Source organism: Chelonoidis abingdonii, chromosome 3 (genome assembly GCF_003597395.2).
Source record: "Chelonoidis abingdonii isolate Lonesome George chromosome 3, CheloAbing_2.0, whole genome shotgun sequence".
NCBI classification, from domain to species: domain Eukaryota; kingdom Metazoa; phylum Chordata; order Testudines; family Testudinidae; genus Chelonoidis; species Chelonoidis abingdonii.
The window spans coordinates 93,206,766-93,229,370 of record NC_133771.1 but is presented as its reverse complement, the minus strand read 5'-3'; the positions used below and the strand labels follow the sequence as shown (position 1 = coordinate 93,229,370).

The following is a 22,605-nucleotide window of genomic DNA, read 5'->3' as shown; positions in this document are numbered from 1 at the left end:
TCCCAAATTTACATAAAAATACTTGACATATGTTTCATATACAGCCCAATAATATATTACTGTAAGTACATAGAATTTTTGTGTCCAACATCCCATCTATTTTAATAAATCTATTTCAGGGCTCTCACTCAGCTGTTTGTAAGAGTATTGCATTAGTGGCATCAGGGCAATAACATGAGCCTTTTGAACTAAACACAGGCATCTGGCGAGGTGTGACTAGCTTTCAGTGCAGCCCTTTTCCTTTGCTGCTGTTTACAGGTGAAATAGGAACAGTGTTGTTGGCACTATAGCTAGCTTAATTGACTCAAGGCAGCTAGTAAGCAAGTGAAACAGAAACATGGCATTAGTTGGTTTGTTGATCCCCTGCTTTGTGATCAGCTTTGATGTCACCCACTCTTGCCAGAATGCTGACAATTTTGTGGGTGCCAGTTCTCCCGGGGACATTGTCATTGGAGGTTTATTTTCAGTTCATGGAAAAATGCTACATCCAGAAGAACACCCCATGAGACCAGTGATTCAGAATTGTGCTGGGTGAGTAACATTGCAAATAATACAAATGAAACACCAAGATGATATCACTGAAACCACTCATGAACAGACATCAAAAATGCTTGATAAATTGCATTTCTGAATAATTATTTCTTAAAAGCAGGTTAGTCTTGTGAATGCTCCCAGTAAGGGTGTGTGTGTGTGTGTACAGAGCACAGAGTAGTGTAATAATATGCTCCCCAGAAGATACTGTGACCAGCTGAACTTGGGGTAACTCTTCCTCTGATCACCTGGATCTATTTACCCCTGGAATCAAATGGCATTGGAGGTTGAGGACGAGTAATCTTTTTCATTTCAATTATCATTTTAGCTCTGATTGGCTATTTGCCTAAACAGTACCCTAAAGTATTATTATTTATCAGTAGTGCCTAAGAACCCTAGTCCTGGACCAGTGCCCCACTGTGTTGGGCCCTGTACAAACACAGAACAAATAGACAGTCCTTGCTCCAAAGAGCTTAAAATCCATTGTAGTAACTTACATCTTAAGTATTGGCCATATAATAATAAACGTCTACCCTGATATAATGCGACTGGATATAACATGAATTCGGATGTAACGCGGTAAAGCGTTGCTCCAAGGGGGTAGGGCTGCGTGCTCTGGCAGATCAAAGCAAGTTCAATATAACGCAGTTTCACCTATAGCACGGTAAGATTTTTTGGCTCCCGAGGACAGTGTTAATTGGGGTAGAGGTGTATATCATTTGAACATGTTGTATTGGCCAGCACTGTATATTGTATATGTTCTAAATTATAGTATATTCTTTTTATTGAAGGTGGAGAAATTGACTAAGGGAGAGGCTGTTCTAGATTTGATTCTAACAAATAGGAAGAAACTGGTTGAGAATTTGAAGGTGGAAGGCAGCTTGGGTGAAAGTGACCACGAAAGGATAGTGTTCATGATTGTAAAGAATGAAAGAGGGGAAAAACAGAATAAAGAAAATGAACTTTAAGAAGGACAATTTTAGAAAACTCAAAGAATTGATAGGTAAGATACAATGGGAATCGAGTCTAAGGGGGAAAAAAGTTCAGAAGATATGTCAGTTTTTAAGAGAGACATTATTAAAGGCAGAAGAGCAAACCATCCCAATGAGTAGACAAGATAGGAAGAGACCATGCTGACTTACCTAGCTTATCCAGGATATCTTCAATGACCTGAAACTCAAAAAAGACTCACACAAAAAGTTGAAACTAAGTCAAATTACAAAGGATGAATATTAAAAAAAACAACACAAACTTGCAGGGACAAAATTAGAAAGGCCAAGGAACAAAATGAGATTAAACTAGCTAGAGACACAAGGGGTAACAAAAAAACATTTTATGAATACATTAGAAGCAAGAAGACGACCAAGGACAGGACAGACCCTTTACTCAATAATGACGGAAAGACACTAACAGAAAACACAGCAATGGCCAAAATGTTAAATGCCTTTTTTTGTTTCAATTTTCACCAAACAGGTTAGCAGTGATTGGACGACTAACAAAGTGGATATCAGTGTAAATAGGATAGGATCTGAGGCTAAAATAGGGAAAGAACAAGTTAGATGTTCAACTTGGCAGACCCTGACAAAATACATCCTAGACTGCTTAAGGAACTGGCTGAAGAGATCTCAGAGCCATTAGCAATTATCTCTGAGAGCTCGCAGAGGATGGGAGAGATCCCAGAGGACTGGAAAATTATCTATCTATAAAAAGGGGAATAAGGACTCAGGGAATTATAGACCAGTCATCTTAACTTTGGTATCTAGAAAGATAATGGAAGAAATAATCAATAGTCAAACAATCTATTTGTAAGCATCTAGAAGATAATAAGGTAATAAGTAACAGTGAATATGGATTGATCAAGAACAAATCATGCTAAACCAACCTAATAATCTTTGACAGGGTAACAAATCTTGTGGATGAGAGTGGGAGAACGCAGTAGATAATATGATATTTCTCAACTTTGGCAAGGTTTTTGATACTGTCTCACCTAACCTGTTATAAGCAAACTAGAGAAATACAGCCTAGACAAATCTACTATAAGGTGGGTGCACAACTCATTGGAAAACCATACTCAGAGACTAGTTATCAATGTTTCACAGTCAAGCTGGATGGGCATATCAAGGGATGTGTGCAGGGAGCGTCTTGGATCCAGTTCTATTCAATATCTTCATTTGGATAATGGCACAGAGAGTATACATATAAAGTTTGTAGATGATACCAAGCTGGGGGGAGTTGCAAGTGCTTTGGAGCACAGGATTAGAATTCAAAATGATCCAGACAAACTGGAGAAACGGTCTGAAATAAATAGGATGTAATTCAATAAAGACAAATGCAAAGTACTACACATAGGAAGGAATAATTAATTACACAAATACAAAATGGGAAATGGCTGCCTAGGAAGTAGTATAGCAGAAAAGGATCTGGGGTTATTGTGGGTCATAAACTGAATATGTTGCAACAATGTAACACTGTTGCAATAAAAGTAAACATCATTCTGGGATGTATTAGCTGGAGTGTTGTAAGAAAGACACAAGAAATAATTCTTCCACTCTATTCAGGAATGATAAGACCTCAGCTGGTATACTGTATCCATTTCTGGGCACCACACTTTGGGAAGGATGTGGACAAGTTAGAAAAGAATCCAGAGGAGAGTAACAAAAGTTATTAAAGGATTAAAAATATTACTTATGAGGAAAGATTGGGGGGGTTAGGCTGGAGAAGAGAAGACTGAGGGGGAGACATAATAGTTTTCAAGTACATAAAAGTTTGCTATAAAGCGGAGGATGATAAATTGTTCTCCTTATGTGCTGAGGACAGGACAAGAAGTAATGGCCTTAAACTGTAGCAAGGGAGATTTGGGTTAGACATTAGGAAAAACTTCCTAACTGCAAGGGTAATTAAACACTGGAACAAATTGACTTGGGAGGTTGTGGAATCACCATTGGAGATTTTTAAGAATACAGTCTTAAGAATGTATTTTAACAACACATGTCAGGGATGGTCTACTAGGAGTATTATGAATAGGACATTAACAAACAGCAAAATAAATGCATAAATTAGGTAGCTGTTTGAAGTGTGTAAAATTATAATCCATTTTCAAGTGAAAAATATGTATTTGAAACACAAATAATGTGTGTTTGAAACATAAAGTACTGTTTTTTCTTTATCATTTATATATTCAAAATGAGATCCTTGAAATTGTATTTTATTGAATTTCATAAAAGACCCAGGGTGGGATTTTGAAGAGTACCTAATGAATTAGGAGCAATGGCTTTCCATGGGACAAGTGATCCTAACTCACTCAGATACTTTTCAAAACTCTGCCCCAAATCTATAGCCAGATACTGAAGCTCTTCATTAGTCAAAGTTCTCAGTGGGTACTTTTTCTGAATAAGGACTGAGCAAGGATATTATGATTTGGTCTGCAAAAGTGAAAATCATAGAACTGCAAGGGACCTCAATAGGTCATCTACTCCAGTCCCACGCACTGAGGCAGGACTAAATATTACCTAAACCAGAGATGGGAAAATTATGGCCTGCGGGCAGGATCCAGCCCAGGAGCCATTTTAAACCGGCCTGGGGAGCAGGGTCGGGGGCCGCATCATGGGGCTCCCAGAAGCCGCAGCATGGCCCCGCTCTGTCCCCTATGTGCCCCAATAGCCATGCTAACATGGGAAATGTAGGGGCAATGCCTGCAGACAGGGCAGCGTGCAGAGCTGCCTGGCCACACCTCAGTGTAGGAGCCAGAAAAGGAACATGCTGCTACTTCCAGGAGCCACTTGAGGTAAGCGCTGCTCAGAGCCTGCACCCCTGAGCCTCTCCGCATGCCCCAACCCTCTGCTCCAGCCCTGATCTCCCTCCCACCCTCCAAACGCCTCAATCCAAGCCCAGAGCACCCTTCTACACCCCAAACCTCTCATCCTCAGCCCCACCCCAGAGTCTGCACCCCCAACCAGAGCCCTCACCCCCTCCTGCACCCCAACCCCAATTTTGTGAGCATTCATGGCCTGCCATATAATTTCTATTCCCAGATGTGGCGCTCAGGCCAAAAAGTTTGTCCACCCCTGTCCTAGTAGCTCTTTATGACTACAACTTTGTCAGACCCAGTGGTTTTCCTGTATGCTGTTTTTTTAAATTCTGGTACAAAACCGTCAGTTTTCACTTTGAGTTCTGGGTTCAAAAGAACACAAAATCTGAAAGTGCAAATCAGTTGAAATATTCAGGTGTCACCTGGTTTTGCATCACAATTATACAAAATTGCAAATTTTGATGCAAAATCATAAATTCATAGATTCATAGATTCTAGGACTGGAAAGGACCTCGAGAGGTCATCGAGTCTAGTCCCCTGCCCTCATGGCAGGACCAATACTGTCTAGAGCATCCCTAATAGACATTTATCTAACCTACTCTTAAATATCTCCAGAGATGGAGATTCCACAACTTCCCTAGGCAATTTATACCAGTATTTAACCACTCTGACAATTAGGAACTTTTTCCTAATGTCCAACCTAAACATCCCTTGCTTCAGTTTAAGCCCATTACTTCTTGTTCTATCCTTAGAGTCTAAGATGAACAAGTTTTCTCCCTCCTCCTGATAACACCCTTTTAGATACCTGAAAACTGCTAGCATGTCCCTTCTCAGTCTTCTCTTTTCCAAACTGAACAAACCCAATTCTTTCAGCCTTCCTTCATATGGCATGCTCTCTTAGGGTGACCAGACAGCAAGTGTGAAAAATCAGGAGGGGGTGTGGGGTAGTAGGAGCCTATATAAGAAAAAGACCCAAAAATTGGGACTGTCCCTATAAAATCGGGACATCTGGTCACCCTATGTTCTCTAGACCTTTAATCATTCTTGTTGCTCTTCTCTGTACCCTCTCCAATTTCTCCACATCCTTCATAAATTGCTCCACTTGAAATTGATTCCAGCTTCACTCAAAGTCTTGTGAACCTTACAGAACCTTGGCCAAGAGTGGAGATGAGGTAGTCTTAGTGTGAATCTTTTGTATGTCTCTACTTACGATTAAGGGTCTGATCCAATGAGAAACTTGCCACTAACCTCAATGATCTTTGGATCAGGCCCTAAGAGCATCCACCCAAATGCTATATGGGTTTCAGATTATAGACTCAGAAATGGTTATTTCCCTAGAGTCTTTTCTCTTTCTGTTTAAGACCATAAGAGCATTAGTGCTGCCACACTAGGTTAAATCAATGGTCCACCTAGCCCAGTATCTGTCTCGGACAGTGGCCAGTAACAGAGATTCAGGGGCATTCAAAGAACAGGGTAATTTTGGAGAGATCCATCCCTGTCTTCCCCTCCTGGCTTCTAGCTGTCAGAGGTTTAGGGTTGCTCAAAGCATGGGGTTACATCCCTGACCATCTGGCTAATAGCCATTGATGGACCTATTCTCCATGAATTTATCTAGCTCTTTTTTGAACAATTATACTTTTGGCCATTACAACATCCTACAGCAATGAGTTCCACAGGTTAATTGTGCATTGTATGGAAAAAGTACTTCCTCGTCAGGTGTATGTTGAAGGAAAATGCTTCAAACAGAAAATTATGGCCAAATCCTCAGGTGATGTATGTTAGCGGAGAGCTCTGAATTCGACAGAGCTCTGTTGATTTATACCAGCTGAGGATCTGGCCCATTAATGTATATAGTTTGACAATTGAAAGCAAGGTGTATTCTGCTTCTCCATGACATGCGAATTCTTATTTACATTGTATTAAAGGTTTTGTGTTGGCTTCCTAAATCTCACATTTGAATGTGAGACAAAACAAACTAAATTTAATATTTTCCCCCCAAACCAAACAAATCACACAGAATAACAATTTTGACATTTCATTTTAGTAAATGTCAGGGGTTAAAGAACTGCTTTTGTTCCAGCCTTGATTCTGCAAATCTTTACTAAAGTAACAATTCTATTTCATGACAGTTTTGAAATTCAAGTGTTTCTTCAGACTCTTGCGATGATACATGCCATTGAAATGATCAACAATTCAACACTGTTATCTGGAATTAAACTGGGCTATGAAATCTACGACACTTGTGCAGAAGTTACAAAAGCCATGGGAGCAGCTTTGAGGTTCCTGGCTAAATTCAATGCTTCCAAGGACACAGTAGAATACAAATGTAACTATTCACACTACATACCAAGAATTAAGGCTGTCATAGGTTCCAGCTACTCTGAAATAGCAATGGCAGTTTCAAGGCTATTGAACTTGCAACTAATCTCACTGGTAAGTTTGAGGCGATATTTTACTTTGGAAAGGATCAAATTTAGCAATGGTATAAGTAGGCACTGCGCCAGTGGAAATGAATGATAGTTGCACATACAGATTTGGCCCAAAGACTTGTCTGTTGTCTTTAGGAATCAAAGAGGAAAAGTGCTGCCAGTGCTAACACTGCCGTCACTCTCTTTCAGTTATTCAATGGAAGGATATAAAGCAAGAGCTTTATGGAGTTGTTCATTTGCCCCTCTAAACCACAGAGCAGTGGCACATGATGATTTGGCCCAATCTGTCTAACTAGAGGGGCTGGGGAAGCTGAGGGCCTGATCCAAAATCCACTGAAGTCAATGAGTGTCTTACTTAGTCTGGGGTGACTGTGTTAGTGTCTTGTCCTGTGCTGAAAAAAGATGAAGATCTAGTTTGGGGATAAATCTGGAAATTCTCCTCTCTCACTCGTAGAACATCCAAGGATTGGTGGAGCACATGGTGCCCAAGCAGCCAAATATCCTTCTCCATCCCTGACATGGAATCCGTGAGACTGGAATGGAATCAATGAGACTGCTCACATGTTTAAATTTAGGCACATGCTTCAGTATCTGCCTTTGGGATGCTCCAGTGGTGCAAAAGGGGAGGAATTGGGGGCCAGGATCTAGTCCTGAATATACTGCTAACAGTACGGAACACATCACTTTGACTATATGGTAGGACATAGTAATTAGAGAGATAGGAAAAAGACATATAAGATCACTAAATCCCTTCTTCTGCAATGATTGGAAGGGATCGTGCTCTCCAGCTCCCCTATTGGGCAGATACTAAACTGATCCTAAACTTGATCTTAATCAAAAGGCAGGTTATAGGAACAAATCATACCTTGGCATAGGGAAATGGGAAAGATGACCTAATAGAAGCCCTTCCCATCACTAATTTCCATAATCAGCTAACAACAATAATAGTTGGTATCAATCAGCCTGGTCATCCTTCCCTTTTTGGCAAGTTTGTATTTATTTTGACAGTTAAGATGCCAAGGAGGACAGGGAACATGTGCAAAGGAAAATCCCCAAAGACAAACTGGGACTAAAAGTTACTTTGGTTTAAGTTAAACTTTTCCACTCATAGATATCTGAGTTATATTCCATGGAATCAGTGCATCAACTAGTTTTATAAAAGAGTTTGTCTCACTCTTTCTGGAACTACACTTTCCAACTATTTGCTACTATTTTCTCAGGGATGTTCCTCCAGTAGATATTGAGATTGTATATTTATTTAAAATTAATTAAAGTTCTGATAAATGAATATGTATCTGTGCAAACGGTTCTGTCAGGCTTGGTGATAGTTGTGCCCTACAAAGACTAAGGATATCAACAGTTTGAACAGTAACTATTTGAATACTTCCAAAAATGTTGATTAGTATTTTTTGATAGCAGGTTGACATCACCTGAACAAAGTTTATCTTTAAAATAAAATGACAGTACTAGCGTAGTTGTCATTTCTTCTTTTAACACCAGATCCTCAGCCATCATTAAGATCCCTTCTTGCCACCAGAGTAGGCCAAAGGACCAGAACTGAAAAGGTATTTAGATGCCTAAAGATGCAGATAGGTGCCTAGGCAGTGTTGAAAATCCCACTAGGCACCTGTCTGCATCTTTAGTTCCCTAAATACCTTTACAAATCTGGCCCAGAGTCCTCACACCAGCCCTAAATAGTCAGCTGCTCTTTCCCCTGACATGGAGGAATCCTCAGCCGGCTTTGAATCACCCATGCCAATTGTCTAACATACTGGGAATGTTGGGGACAGCAAAGGGTTAGGGAGGAGGGAGGTTCAGGTCATGACAGGATGGAGGTGGAGTGTGATGAACTGGGTGATCCTGGGCTGCTGGGAATGTCTCTGAAGCCCCCAGCCAGTCCCAGGATTGGGGGAGGCAGAAAGATGGCTTAGAGCCACCTTTGCTTCTCCTAAGCACAGCTGCATCAGGCTTAAACTTGGCACACCTGAGGATTAAACCTTTAGTTCAAAGCATAGCTTGGGATCTCTTGGCATCTACTCAGAATTCACAGTTTCTGTAACTGAAATATTCTGTCCCTTCCTAGGTTAGTCACGCATCAAGTGCTGAAATCCTCAGTGACAAAATCCGCTTTCCTTCCTTCTTACGCACTGTGCCTAGTGATTTTTATCAGACGCGAGCAATGGCCCGCTTGATCCACAGGTCTGGATGGAACTGGATTGGATTAATAGCCACCGATGATGACTATGGGCGATCTGCTCTGGACAGCTTTGGGATACAGGCCATGGCAAACAATGTCTGTATTGCTTTTAAAGAAATGTTGCCAGCCTATCTCTCCGATGGCACCATTAATGCCAAAGTTAATCAAGCACTCGAGAAGATTGTCCAGGAAACCCGGGTAAATGTAATCGTTGTCTTTCTCAGACAATTCCATGTAACAAAATTATTTAGCAAAGCAATTAAGAGGAACATACATAAAATCTGGATTGCAAGTGATAACTGGTCAGCTGCCGTCAAGATTACTACCATTCCCAACATCAAGCACCTTGGAACAGTCGTGGGATTTGCATACAAAAGTGAAAACATGTCTACATTTCATGACTTCTTGAAAACCCTGCATTTGCAACCCACTGAAAACAACATGTTCTTAAAAGAATATAGTGTGCTTTTGTCAACCTGTGCACACGTGGAGGACCAGGATTTGAACAAGTGCATTTCAAATTATTCTCAGGAGAATTTGATCTACAAGGCTGGGATGTGCAGTCAGAGCTGGAGAGATGATTTTCTGAGGGCCAACATTGAGCCAGGATTTATCCAAAGTACTATGCTTGCAGTCCATGCTATTGCATATGCTGTACGGGAGCTGTGCAAAGACAGAAACTGCAAGAATCCTGTTGCTTTTGCTCCCTGGGAAGTATGTTTATGATACTTCTGCATTTCCTCCTCTATGAACACCATTCATTCCCTAGTTCTTCTTTGTTACCCATATTCACTACCTGTGCACTTCTGTCCTCTTGTTACTGTGTAACCTACTCTGTCCCATCAGAAACCTGTTCCCTGAATTGAGGCACATGGGTATATGTTTAGTCCTTCCTTCACTGCTGCTATGCCAATTTAAACCAAAATTTGTATACTAGAGATTGGTCCGACACCTTAGATACAATCAGAACAATCTAATCAATCTATTTTTAAGATGTTAAATAACCACTACTTTAGTCTCTGAACATCTCCCAGGTGCATACCCTAAAGACCCAGAGGCTGCATACCAATTTAACAATATGCAGTGGATGCTCTTGATAGATGGGATTATTAGAGACGAAGAAAGTTACTCAAGCATTTCCCACTTCCTCCCAACATTACCTCCATCTTGCCTGGGTTCAGTTGTCTTTCATCTGACATGAACCTTCACCTGAAAGTCAAATTGAAGCAAACCATTCTTGTGTATGTGTTAATCTTGATTTTACGCTGGAGTGAATGACAGGAAAAGCAGGCCCTGTTATCTTTGGGATGGGTGAAGTATTCTGCCTAATACCCATCTGGTTTTGGGGGTGGGTGGAATGGGGAAAGAGCAGAAGAAATCAGACAAATAAACCTGACCTGACCTTTTACCGAAGTACCTGGTCAGGCCTATTCACTTCTACACACTTTTACTGGGATAGTTAAACAAAGATCATTTAAAAGGCAAACAAACTCTGAAGCACCCTGACCTGTTGTGACCTGTTATCCCAGATCAGGGCAGGTCAAACCAAGATAGAGATTGAAGAAAATATCAACTTTTTACATAAACTTTTAAACACAAAGGACCTGGTATAAGTGGCTACAACTTTATTAACTGCAGTGGAATTGCATTCATATCACAGCTGAACGTATAGTCCAAAACCTATAGGGCATAGGAATTAACCTGTTTAGAGTCCAAGACATAGAGGGAGTTGCGAGAGTTGACTAATATGCACTGCTTTGAAAATGTATCCCTTAGGGTTCACGCTTAAGCCTACGAGCAGGCATATTCAAAGTTTAGGCTGAAAGAGAATCTTTAGCACATCTCCCTGTATTGAAAAACCACGAGGTCAGTGGAGATTCAGCCTTTGCAACTAACTGGTTCCAGTTGACATATGATTCTAGACAAATCAGAAAGAGACAATTATTCAAAAGCGGTCTCTAATTTGGAATTTCTCTGTTTCTGGTACCCAGACATCAAAGGCCTGATTTTCAGAGGCATTGAGTTCTGATTACATCTGGATTTCTAGGCACTCAATGCCTCTGAAAATCAGGCATAAGGTGTCTGAAGTTAGACATCAAAAAACCTGAGGCACCCAAAGTTAAAGGCTACTTTTGAAACTTTGGCCTCAGCCTCTTAGTAACTTAGGGCCTGATGCTCCTGTCATAAATAGATAGCTAAGGGTTAATGTTTCTTTTATCTGTAAAGGGTTAACAAAGGGAACCAAACACCTGACAAGAAACATTAACCCTTAGCTATCTATTTATAACAGCTCCTCTCATATACACCAGTGAAAATTAGGCAGAATTCTATTAAAGATAAACTTTGCACTTACGCCAGTGTAGCATGAATGAAGTTATAGTTACACTAGTATCAGAGGGGCAGCTGTGTTAGTCTGGATCTGTAAAAAGTTATCTCTAGACTGATTCTTGCCTGCATATTTATACCTGTCTCTGGAAATTTCCACTACATGCATCTGATGAAGTGGGTATTCACCCACAAAAGCTCATGCTCCAATATGTCTGTTAGTCTATAAGGTGCCACAGGACTCTTTGTCGCTAGTTACATTAGTGTAACTGAGAGCAGAAACTGGCCTAACACATTTGTATTCGAAGGAATGGTTCTTTGATTGTATTCAATCAGAAGGTGTTTGTATAAGAAAATGTAATGACTTGAAAGGCTGTTAACTTCAAAATTCCTTCTCAGCCCCATCCCGTAACCGTGGCATTAGATGACTCATCTTGATCAGAGTCACATTTGAAAAATGTTAGAATTGGATATGGATCTGAACAATCCCAGAGCTTTGGGAGAGTCTGGATCTGGATCCATATCTGAGTCTAAATTCTGTCCATCTCTACCTCAGATACAGCTGAACAATAATGGCTGGCATCAGCCAGGGCAAGTTATGTACAAGAGGATTGTTCTTGAAGGCCTTCTCCATTGCTTGTTAGCAGGATCTTCTCCTTTCCTCATTGTACCAAACTGTTGAAAGCTGGACACGCAGTAACATGAGCATTTGTGTGATTATATAAAGTAATGATAAGAAAACTGCTTTTTATGTATATACGCCAAAAGGGACCTGTATGATTGTCTTGTTTGGCCTCCTGCCTAATGTAATTCTATGGCCTGTGTTATGTAGGTCATATGAGATGATCATAATGGTTCCTTCTGATTTTAAGATTTTTATGTTCCTAAAAGCAGTATATCTTATCTTTATGCAATCATGTAAATAATAAACTAGATCCATTTTACCAAACTGAAAGGAAATTGATTTGTTCGCTTATTTTTACTGCTACAGCTGCTTGAAGAACTTAAAAAAGTAACATTCAATGACAATGAAAAAGAAGTTCATTTTGATGCCAAAGGAGACCTTAACACGGGATATGATGTACTTCTCTGGAAGGAAATCAGTGGCCGCATGGTGATCACTGAGATAGCAGAATATGACCTGCAGAAAGATGACTTTATCTTCAAGGATGAGGAGAAAGAAATGGAGTTTCTGAATTTAAAGGTATCTGAAGGACACGCTGTGTTTGTACTGTAAAATGTGAAAGTGTTAGTGAACAAAATATGGTTTGGGAAGTTTGTTCCATGCCCTTGCCCTTCTCGTGCAGAATATAGCACTTGGGGTATGTATTTAATATTCATCTCACATGTACTTAGTATTATTAGTGAAGACTCCTCCCGGATGTCATGGTTCAAATGCTCCATTACTTTAGAGATAGATTCTGCCACTCTGGTTTACTCTGACTAATACCTTGATCTGCGAGTGGTCTCAATTATTTCAGCTGAAACATTGCTGAGATCCAGCTCCTCCTATAGATGCTTTTCTATTGGACAGTTTACAAGTACATTTGTCCTAAGACTTCTATTGAAGAACTTGATAGTGCCGTTCTAATTTAAAAAGTAATTATGTAGAAATGTCAACTTCTTAGCAAAGCATCTATTCCTTTTGTTTATGGTCAGTTTAGTGACAAAAATAAGCCTTTGTTGCTCTTTGCTTCTACTAGCCTTGCAGAGTCAACACAGCTAAAAAAGAGCGTACTAAAATTATGTTTCTTCTGGTGCCTTATCAATAGAACTGTTGTCCAACCCCATTGCTGTTTTTTGGGATTGTGCGGGAAACAGCCCCAATCAGTTACACCTGGGCAACATTATTATCTTCAGAGGAGTTGCACAGATGACACAGAGGGCAAAATGTGATTGCCCAGCTGTGATTGAACACCTACTCTGATATATAAAACCTATATTACTGGAGATGATGCAAAAGAAATTACCCAAAGGTCAGATTCAGAGTCAAATTTTTAAAAGCATCAAAATAATTTAGAAGCCCAAGTCCCATTTTCAAAAATGACTTATGGGATTTGCGAAGTTATCAGTTATAAACTCCCCCATATTTTTACTTGTAAAATGAAAACGTATAAAAAGTATTGAGACAATAAACATGGAGCTCTACAATGCAATGTTTACAGAGTCATTTGTAGGTTGTATTAAAATGCTGTTTAATAGCAAAGAGTCTGATCAAACCATAGAATGACCCGAGTGATTTTGTGCCTCGTTTGTGTTTTGTTTGTTTTCTCCATAACACTGCAGACAGTTAAATCAACATGCTCCAGGAAATGTAGACGGGGGCAAATGAAGAAGGTTTCAGCAAGTCCACACACATGCTGCTATGAGTGTGTGAACTGCCCAGAAGACCATTATACTAATCAGACAGGTAATGAATTATGATCCAAATAAAGCATTTGTTTTATTCATGTACAGTGTATGATTTGGAAATCTGGAAAAAACTTGTAATGAGATAAATATATTTGTTTACATTCAGTGTCCTAAATACACAGGGCAGGAGTATTCAGCACACAACTCAGTTTACATTTTTTTTAAAAAATCAGTTCTTCCAAAGCTAAGATGATTAGATGCCCCAATTCACTGGGTTTGTTCTGGGATTGTGAGACAGTCCTGCTACCGTATATGATTCTGTTTAAGGTAGAAATGGCTTGAGCCCAAAATCTGGATCCAAACACCCTTGAACTTTAAGAAAATTCAGATACAGATCCAAACTGATCCTTTATCTAACCCTGACCTCTCTAATGAACTGAATCAAACCTCCAATCCAAATAGCCCCAAATTTAGGATCTGATTCTACAACTGGATCCATGTAAGTGGAGGTTTATTGACTTCATTGAGGCATCATTTTGGGTAAAGGGGATTAATCACGTGGATCCAACGATAGGATCAGGGCCTAATTTTGCATCTCTGGATCACTTCTCCTGAAAACTAGAACAGAGTCCTCCTAATCATTCTGCAGTACATCCATTTCAATATAAGAACTGTTAGTTTTGGTTACCAAACACGTTTTGTCTATAATGGGAGTACTGTCAGGTTAGAGTATATAATAATATCTCCTAGATGCACGTAGGATGAGGACTTCAATACTGCCTTCAGTACCAGTACCTAGTTTTAATAAAGCTTTTAAAAATGAGGAGTGAAGAGTAGAGGAGGGAAAGGAAAAAAGTGGTCTTAAGAAATTGTTCAATACCATATGTTTTGAACATTCTGATAGCAACCAGCAGTAAACTACTCTCGTCTTATGCTGTTCATAGAAACCAAAGCATCTGCAAAATTTCTCTGCAAAGAATTTTACAGATACGTTCAACAGAGCTGTGCCAAAAGGTACCCCAGTCACAATAAAGTTAGACTTTTAAAGGGCAAACTACAGTAGTGTCTCTTCTCACTATTGTATTTTGAAAAGGTGTCAAAATATGAAAGTTACTGTAGGGTATTCAGAAGTTTCCCACACAGTAGAAATAGAATTTCTAGAGGAATTATAGTTCCAAGTATCCAGGAGGTAATAGGTTCAATTTAGAGCGTATTATTTTGGGACCCAGATAAAACAACATTTGTCCTGTTCTAGAGCTCAGAATAAACCCTCTCTCTCTGATAATCGGCCTACTTTGGGCTTGCTCAGTAATCTCCACTTCTCTCCTTCTAGATATGGATTACTGCTTTCTGTGCAACAACAAAACTCACTGGTCGCCTGTGAACAGTACTACATGCTACAAAAAGACAGTCGAATACCTCAGCTGGAATGACTGGTTTGCTATTTTGCTAATAATCCTCTCTGGCCTTGGAATTGTGTTGATTTTTGCAATTAGCACAATATTTACTAGAAACCTGGCTACCCCTGTCGTAAAGGCATCAGGTGGTTTAACTGTTTGTTATGTTATTCTCCTCTGCCACTTCTTCGTTTTTGCTAGCACTGGCTTTTTCATTGGTGAGCCAAGAGAATTCAAATGCAAAACCCGGCAAGCTTTCTTTGGCATCAGCTTCGCACTCTGCATCTCGTGTATTTTAATGAAGTCACTGAAAATTTTACTGGCCTTCAGCTTTGATCCAAAATTACAGAATTTTCTGAAGTGTCTCTACAAACCTGTTCCTATTGTGGTCACCTGCACCGGAATTCAAGTTGTCATTTGCACTTTTTGGGTAATGTTTAGAAGCCCTTTTGTTGAGCAAAATTTCTTTATCCGAAGAGTTATTATACTGGAATGTAATGAAGGTTCTATTGTGGCTTTTGGGGTCATGTTAGGCTACATAGCTGCTCTGGCCTTTATTTGCTTCATATTTGCCTTTAAAGGCAGGAAATTACCTGAGAATTACAATGAAGCTAAATTCATAACTTTTGGCATGCTCATTTACTTCATAGCTTGGATTACATTCATCCCTGTCTATACAACTACGTTTGGTAAATACCGGCCAGCAGTTGAGATCACTGTTATTTTAATATCAAATTATGGAATCCTATGCTGCACCTTCCTTCCTAAGTGCTATATCATCCTTTATAAGCAAGAAACAAACACAAAATCTGCATTTCTCAAAATAATTTACAACTATTCCTCCAAAAGTGCAGGCTGCCTTACGGTAAGCCAAATTTCTTTGGAGTCTAACTGTACCACCCCCCAGTATCCCATCACAAACTCTTGCTGTAAAGCTGAAAAAACCTCTGTGAATGGCAACTGCCACTTTGATGTCTCCAAACATAGTCTGATAAGAAAGAACGTTCCTCCGAAAAATACCGCTGGGACAATATCAAGGAAGAGATTGTCTAGCATATGACTGTGTAGCATTGGAGCAGCTAGATAGGGAAAGAGTAATTTCAGGAAGCCAGCTCTTCTCCAGGTCTCCTGCCCCTTGGCTCTCCACAAGGCCCTGTCCTGCCCACATAGGATGCATAAACAGCTGCACACTGGCATGACAATTCAGGAGATGGCCAAAAAAAAAAAAAAAAACCCACAAAAACTAAACACCACCAAACATCACATCCTATCCTCAGGCAGAAAGAGGAGAGTGAAAGTGCTCAGACGTCACGGTGATAAGTAACGAAAGAGACAGACTTGCATACAAAAGAAAGCCTTCCCCACATTCTGTATCTGCATTTATTGTCAGTCCCTTTCTTTCCCCCAAATCCTCACACACAGACTGTAGCTCCCATGCATAAGGAGGGAAGAATATGTCAAGAGAACCTGTACCAGATTGATCATCCAGGGGTGTCATCTTTTTCCAAATAAGGAAACTCTGTGTTAAAATATGATAATGGCACTTACTTCAACCCTGAAGAATTCCCCCATCTCATTTGGATAAATCATTTGGTGGCTGGGATCAATGAAAAATGTCATGAAAATTTTAGCTTTTATAATACTAGTAAAGAAGTCTTGACAGAAAAATGACAATGAACTCTTTCTGACACCAAGAAACAGCACAAAGTTTGACTGATATTAAATAAGATTGTAAAGAACTGTTGGTTAGTTATGCCATTAACCTGCAAAATTGGAAAATATCACTTTATATTTTAACTTCTATGCAGTGGTAGTCCAGAATTTCACAGATTTTGTAAATATAACTTTGGGATAGTGGGCCTCACTCGCACTTGTACAAGCATAAATCACAAGTAACTTGAAGACAAGGTAGATCAAAATCAGGCCCACTGATTCTGGTGTCATTTTACTACATCTCTATTAGCAATCTACTAAACATGAAAATGAATACTTTTATATTATACTTTTGTAGTGTTTAACAGTGTCTATTAAAACAAACCTTCGATTTTTGTGATAAAATAGGCAATTCAGTATGCTATTTTTCTTATTATAGATCACTTTCAACTATAAGCATATACAACACAGTGATTTTGACATGAAAACGTACACTCATTTATAATGAGTGTGAATTATACAGGTGCAACTTATGTTCAGGAATGAGCAATTGTGCATACAGTTTCTGAGCCTGATTAAAAGTATATCTGTACATATAATTGTATATATGATTGCTGCTCACACATCACAATGTGGTAAGAATTCTGTTCTGAATGTAAAACTTTTTGTATTGTGAATCTGAAATTGCTGGAGTTTAGCTGCTTCTGCAACAGCAAAACTCATGAAAAAGAGAGAAACAAAGCTCATGCTAAGCTGGTCATTTCTTAGTGTCTGGCCAGCCAAAGGCATATATGTTGAAGGCCACTGTAGCCATATATGTATGTTGCTTTCAGAAATTTTAAGACTAGGATGTCTTGAGCACATAGGGAAATGATATGATTAACGTAATAAAAGGTATTATTTAAAACAGTGTTTGTTTGTTTTATTTCCTTATCTCTCACTCGGAATTTTTGCTCAGCTTCGAATAAAAAGAATATTTAGCTCAAATTCATTAATAATTAAAATTAATTATTATTATTACTTGTATTTCCATAGTGCCGCAGGGCCCTAGTCATGGACCAGGCCCCTGAGGTGCTAAGCGCGGTACAAACACAGAGCAAACACAGAAAGCCCCAGTGCTCTGCACCCATACATATCAGTGTATTTTAGGCATATTGCTTAAAAGCTGAATGTGGTTGAGGACAGGGGCAAGGTGCTGGGGTGGCAGAAGGGGGCAGGCCATAAGGCAAAAACACATTAAACCATAGAAAACATAGAAATGTACAGCTAGAAGGGATCTTGAGAGGTCATCTAGTCCACTGCACTGAAGCAGGATGAAGTATAACTAGACCATCCTTGATGGGTGTTGTTCCAACCTATTCTTAAAAATCTTCAATGATGGGGATTCTTCAGCCTTTCCTGGAAATCTATTTCAGAGTTTAACTCTACCTTAGAGTTTGAAAGTTTATCCTGTTACCTAACAAATATCCCTTACCACAGATTAAGCCCATTACTTCTTGTCTGACCTTCGGACATAGAAAACAATTCATCACAGTCCTCTTTATAACAATTCTTGACTTATTTGAAGACTGTTATCAGGTCCCCCCCTCAGTCTTCTTTTCTCAAGACTAAACATGCCCAGTTTTTATACCCTTGTCTTATAGGTCAAGTGTTCTAAGCCTTTTCTCATTTCTTTTGCTTTCCTCTGGACTCTCTGCAATTTACCCATATCATCTCTAACGTGTGGCACTCAGAATTGGACACAGTACTACTGCTGAGGCTTCACCAGTGCTGAGTAGAGTGGGACAATTACCTCCCAGGTCTTACATATAGCACTACTGTTAATATATCCGAGAATGATATCAGGTTTTTTTGCAGCTGCATCACTTTGTTGACTCATATTCATTTTGTGATCCACTATAACACCTAGATGCTTTTCAGCAGCAACACCTTTTTGTACCTGTGCATTTAATTTTTCTTCCTAAGTGAAGTACTTTACATTTACCTTTATTGAATTTCATCTTGTTGAATTCAGAGCACTTTTCCAATATGTCAAGGTCATTTTAAATTCTAATCCTGTCTTCCAAAGTGCTAGCAACCCCTCGCCCCCCCATCTCCAGCTTGGTGTCATCTGCAAATTTTATAAGCATACTGTCTACTCCATATACAAGTCATTAATGAAAATATTCCATAGAACCAAACCCAGGATTGGCTCCTGTGCAACCCCACTAAATATGCCCTCCCAGTTAGATAGCACATCATTGATAACTACTCTTTGACTACTATGTTTCAACTAGTGGTGCACCTTATAGTAATTCTGTTTAGGCCATGTTTCCCTAATTTGCTCATAAGAAGGTCACGTGGGACTGTGTCAAAAGCGTTAGTATATCACATCTACTGCTGCCTCCCGCCACTAGAACTGTCAAAGAAAGAAATTAGGTTGTTTTGGCATGATTTCGTCTTGAAAAATCCATGTTGGCTATTCTTTACAAGCCTATTATCATCTATTCTGTGGCCTGCGTTGTGCAGAAGGTCAGACTAGATGATCATAATGGTCCCTCTGACCTCAAAGTCTATGAGTCTATGAATCGCTTGTTTAATAATTTGTTCCAGTGTCTTTCCACGTATCAAAATTAGGCTGACTGGTCTATAATTCCTCTTTGTTCACCTTTTCAAAGATGGGTGCTATGTTTCCCTTCTACAGTCTTCTGGGGCCTCACCTGTCCTCCAGGAGATCTCTAAGGTAATTGCTAATGGTTCCACGACTGCTTCATCTAGTTCCGTAAGTACCCTTGGGTGAATCTAACGAGGCCGCGCTGATTTGAACACATCTAATTTATCTCAGTATTCTTTAATCTGTTCTCTCCCTGTTTTGCCTTGTGTTCCTTCTGTGGGAGATTTTGGGAGCAATATGTTTTGAGAGGGTCATAGTGGTAACATGTCTTGAGCAGGGAGCTGTAGGATTAGCCTAGCAGGGCAAGCATCCATTCTGGGAGGCATGGGAGTGGGTGGGGACGTGGCAGATTTTTATGGCGAGAGCATGAGGGAGATGTGGGGCATGGGTGGCCAAAGAGGAATGGAGAGGAGTTGTGCCCTGATGAACCTCCAGGCCTCAAGTCCATTCACTGCTCCTCCCTCCAGGGCCATTCTCCCTTCACACATATCTGTGTTCTGCCCAGGCACTGAATCCCACATCATGGCCTTCTGCTCCCCAGCCCCATGACTGCCTCCCTGGCTCCCCAGTTCTGTGCAAGGCACCACTTGTAAGTCTAACAATGTAGCTGAAAACACTTGACAATTCTGCTGGTTATTCTTAGTAGAACTAGTGAAGGAAATGCCAAATTATGTTAAGTGACGTGTGGAAATGTCCAAAGCAGCCTGTCTGGGAGAAGTCATCAGACCGTGTGTGTGTGTGCCATGCAGTTTATGGAGACTGTGGTTCCTTAGCTAGGGGGAGCTGAAAAAGGGGGAGATGCTAAGGATTCAATTTCAAAAATGGAGTATTTTTAAATGTTTCCTCTGTCAAGGACAATGTATAATAATAATTAATAATAATTTGTATTCCCATAGCACCTAGGAGCCCCAGTCATGGACTTAGAGCCTTGTTGTATTAGGAGCTGAACAAACTCAGAACAGTCTCTGCCCCAAGGAGCTTACAATCTAAGTATAAGACAAAAGACAACCAATGGGTACAGACAGATGGGTGAGTACAAGGAAACAATGAGTCAATATTGGGGGTGGGATTAGTTAGGAGAGGATCAGTTGAATGGAAAGAGAAGGGAAGGGAAGGGGGTGAGGTGGACAGGGCAGGGGAGAAGACAGTAAGTAGGGCATGTGTGGAGTGAAGCTGAGATGAAGAGACTGGAGGGAGGAGAGAGGGAAGGTTGGAGGAAATAGTCAGTCAGCATAGGCTTAGCCTAGCAGGGCTTTTCAAAGAGAACACTCCACAGTTTTGACTGAAGGTGAAAAAGGTCCCTCTTCTGTAGCTACCAGCTAGAGTCTGGCTGGCACCTCTTGAGAGTTCTCCCCCAAGGCCATGTTGTTAGGGGGGAAAGGGAGGCACTGCCTGGCTCCCAAAAACAAACAAACAAAAAACTAATAGAACATTCAGTTGTTCTAGGTCGAGTTAATGCAGGGGTAGGCAACCTATGGCACACATGCCAAAGGTGGCACGTGAGCTGATTTTCAGTGGCACTCACACTGCCTGGGTCCTGGCCACCAGTCCGCGGGGCTCTGCATTTTAATTTAATTTTAAATGAAGCTTCTTAAAAATTTTTAAAACTGTATTTACTTTACATACAACAATAGTTTAGTTATATATTATAGACTTATAGAAAGAGACCTTCTAAAAACGTTAAAATGTATGACTGGCAAGCGAAACCTTAAATTAGAATGAATAAATGAAGACTTGGCACACCACTTCTGAAAGGTTGCCAACCCCTGAGTTAATGTGTCAGTTTTGGAGGCGCATTTCCACCACAAAAGTGTGAAAAACAAGGATTTTATTCCTGAGTCAAGTCCAAGTCTCAGCACAACCTTCCCTGTGGGGTTGTTGTCTGTGTGTCAGGCTGTGTAGTGTTGAACAGATTGCGCTGTTTTCTTTAAAACAACCTCCACTCTCTTAGTGTGGAAGGACCTTGCCATTCATTGTCACAATGATAGCTGATGTTTTGGGATGTTTTTAAAGACATGCACTTGTAACAGCAGCAGGAGTTACACACACACATACCTGCCTCCACCCTTAAACATTATAATGACCACAGAAAGCTCCAGCATGGAATTTGCATTGCTTGAAGTTAGCAGGACGTTGTTCTGTTAGGGGAATGAAATAGCTAATTAAATGATAAAAACTCTCTTAGCTTATTATAATAAGCACAAGCCACTAAATGATTGCCATTTGGAGCCATATATAATCACAATACACAAGATCTCTGGGGGGAAAAATATCAAAAACAACCCCCCCTTGAAATATACATAATGTATATTGTACAAGTTACATGCTACCTGACTAAACTCTGATTTGGGAAATAAAATTGACTCAGATACTAAGATATTTAATATCTCTTTCCCTTGACTGTAGATTGATCCAAAAATAGCTGTCCATGTTGACATGTAGCATAGGGGAGAGCAAGTACTCAAGAACTAGGACATGATCATTCAAAACAGTGCACTGTTATGTCAACAGCTCAATACAAGAAAAACTGTACCTTGGGAGCTGTCCATTTTGCTGCAGATCCTAATACCTATTCCAGTCAGCATTTCAGACACAAGGTTCAACTAATGTTACTAACCTGGAAAACTCAAAAGAAGGCTCCATTGAGAGTGGATTTATGTTGTTTCCATGGCCCCCATTACTGCAGGATATGAGGACTTCATAATCTTTGATGTTTTTGTCCTGACAATAGCCCTGTGAGATAGGAAAGTACTATTATCTCCATTTGATAGACAAGAAACTGAGAAAGGCCTAGATCCTCAAAAGTATTTAGGTTCTGAATACATTTGAGGATCTTGACTTAATTGACCTGTCATAAATCACCCAGGATGTCTGTGGCATAACAGGGAACAGAACTGGGTTTTCTTAATCCTAGACTAGCTCCCTAACTGCTGCAACATCCTTCCAAGTGGTAAGTGTCTCAACATGACGAACTCAATTTTGTCCAGCCTGGGCCTACTTGAACCATCTAGAGCATTCTTAGTCAGGGGAGGCCAACCTCCCTCATCTTCGTCTGAAACAGCCAAAGTCTGTTAACCTTCGGGGCATCATTACAAAGTACATATTTTGAAAGGAGCTTTTCGGGGAGAGAGATACTCTGGGAAGTGGGGTGACATACAGCAATCTGCATCGTAGAGTCTATTTAATTATGGTTATACTTTATGGGTTGCTGTTAGTTCTTTACTTTACTGTTCTTTAGTGCTCAAGTTTTCCCACAATTG

The 22,605-nt window shown here is 40.1% G+C and overlaps 1 protein-coding gene across 3 annotated transcripts; it reads left to right on the top strand.

Annotated features, from left to right (window-relative positions):
- The first annotated feature begins 337 nt into the window (after window positions 1-337).
- On the top strand, window positions 338-16,387 carry GPRC6A (G protein-coupled receptor class C group 6 member A). Of its 3 annotated transcripts, none has more exons than XM_032779679.2 (6): window positions 338-531; window positions 6,469-6,772; window positions 8,852-9,163; window positions 12,282-12,494; window positions 13,577-13,700; window positions 14,976-16,387. In XM_032779679.2, exons 1-6 carry the CDS (start codon window positions 338-340, stop codon window positions 16,097-16,099), a joined length of 2,271 nt encoding a protein of 756 aa, XP_032635570.1. In that variant the 3' UTR covers window positions 16,100-16,387. The 3 variants fall into 3 exon arrangements, with proteins under 3 accessions (XP_032635570.1, XP_032635555.1, XP_032635563.1); XM_032779664.2 differs by having other exon boundaries at window positions 8,852-9,679; XM_032779672.2 differs by lacking the exon at window positions 12,282-12,494 and having other exon boundaries at window positions 8,852-9,679.
- Window positions 16,388-22,605: the final 6,218 nt, after the last annotated feature.

Bases quoted from the DNA above. Each gene is read 5' to 3' on its own strand.
- GPRC6A (XM_032779664.2), top strand. From the start codon at position 338: ATGGCATTAGTTGGTTTGTTGATCCCCTGCTTTGTGATCAGCTTTGAT. The intron at 532-6,468 runs GTGAGTAACATT...ATTTCATGACAG, and splicing joins GTGATTCAGAATTGTGCTGG to TTTTGAAATTCAAGTGTTTC. The intron at 6,773-8,851 runs GTAAGTTTGAGG...GTCCCTTCCTAG, and splicing joins ACTTGCAACTAATCTCACTG to GTTAGTCACGCATCAAGTGC.